Below are 1,372 nucleotides of genomic sequence, written 5' to 3' on the forward strand. Positions count from 1 at the left end.
GACCAGTGGATGTTTAGGATTGTACGGAGACAGCGTTGATGGAAGCATTCTAGGAGTCGCAGGTGGTGGCGGTAGATGACCCATGATTCAGATCCGTATAAAAGAGTAGACAGCACTATGGCTCTGTAAACACTGATCTTTGTACTTTTCTTCAGGTGTTTATTTCGCCAAACTCTTTTATGGAGTCTTCCAAAAGCTCTCTATGCCTTTGCTAACCTGTTGTCTATCTCTCTGTCAATCTTACCCATCTGAGGAGATGAAGCTACCTAGGGAATTAAACTGCTGGACTGATTTGAGCTCTGATTTGCCAATGGTGATATGGGGATGATGGAAGGCTTCCTGAGGTGCAGGATGATAGAGAACTTCTGTCTTCTTCAAGCTGACTTCCAGCCCAAAAAGCTCGGCAGCCTCAGTAAAGCAGGATGTTAAACGCTGCAGAGCTACTTCTGTGTGAGCGACGAGGGCGGCGGCATCAGCATAAAGCAGCTCCCTTAAACCATCTTGTTGTGATATACTGGTCAGGAATATCCATGTGCACAGACTCAGCACAGATGCTATAAATAGTATATGTTGCAGCATTTGTTCAAGGCCCTCAGGAACATGGTGGGATTACTGGTGCTGTTCTGTGCAGGGCCAGGAGTTGGACTTGGATGGTGGTAGGTCCTTTCCAGCTTAAAATGTTCCACGATTCTGTAACGTGTGGGTACTGGCTGTGGGTGTGCTCTGTGTGCACAGCTGTGAGAGCAGCAGGAATCTGGTATGCAGGTGTAGAGCCCTAATGTGCTCATGCCCTGCTGTCCCCAGGGCAGGAATCTGGGATGCAGTGTGACAGTGCTGCTGCCTGGCCAGGGAGCAAATCTGGGTGTTGCATGCCAGCCCCTCTATTACCTCCTGGGAAGCATCAGACCTGCACTCCCCAGGTGACCCCACAGCACACCCCGGAGCCAGACAGGCTGCAAGGGCAGCATGGTGATTGAATTGAATTTTGTGAGGTTTTTGCCCAGCTGCGAGGGTCCCATGTCCCAGGGTTGGTGGGGTGTGAGGTGAGCATGGCAGGACTCTGGCAGCAGCCAGTTCCTTCCTGGAGCCAAGCACAGTCCTGGGGGCTCTTGGGGCACCCCCAACCATACGTAGCCACATCCTGTGGGAGTGTGTAGAATGTTAAGGGGTTAAAGATCATCTAGTCCCAACCCCTCCTGCCATGGGCAGGGACACCTCCCAGTAGATCAAATTGCTCAAGGCCTTATCCAACCTGGCCTTCATCACTTGCAGTAATGGGGCAGCCACAGTTTCTCTGAGAAACCTGTGCCAGGGCTTCACCCCCCCTCACAGGGAAGAATTTCTTCCTAATATCTAACCTAAATTTCTCCTC

The 1,372-nt window shown here is 51.2% G+C and overlaps 1 protein-coding gene across 1 annotated transcript in view; it reads left to right on the top strand.

Annotated features, from left to right (window-relative positions):
- Positions 1 to 966: 966 nt before the first annotated feature.
- Positions 967 to 1,372, top strand: part of MYBL2 (MYB proto-oncogene like 2) — a 14,916-nt gene continuing 14,510 nt past the window's right edge. The window contains exon 1 of the mRNA XM_029960438.1: positions 967 to 1,043. Within this exon, the coding sequence (XP_029816298.1) occupies positions 967 to 1,043 (77 nt within the window). The remainder of the gene's footprint in view (positions 1,044 to 1,372) is intronic.

The sequence above is a fragment of the Manacus vitellinus genome, unplaced genomic scaffold, assembly GCF_001715985.3.
Source record: "Manacus vitellinus isolate BGI_N305 unplaced genomic scaffold, ASM171598v3 scaffold_26_pilon, whole genome shotgun sequence".
NCBI lineage: Eukaryota > Metazoa > Chordata > Aves > Passeriformes > Pipridae > Manacus > Manacus vitellinus.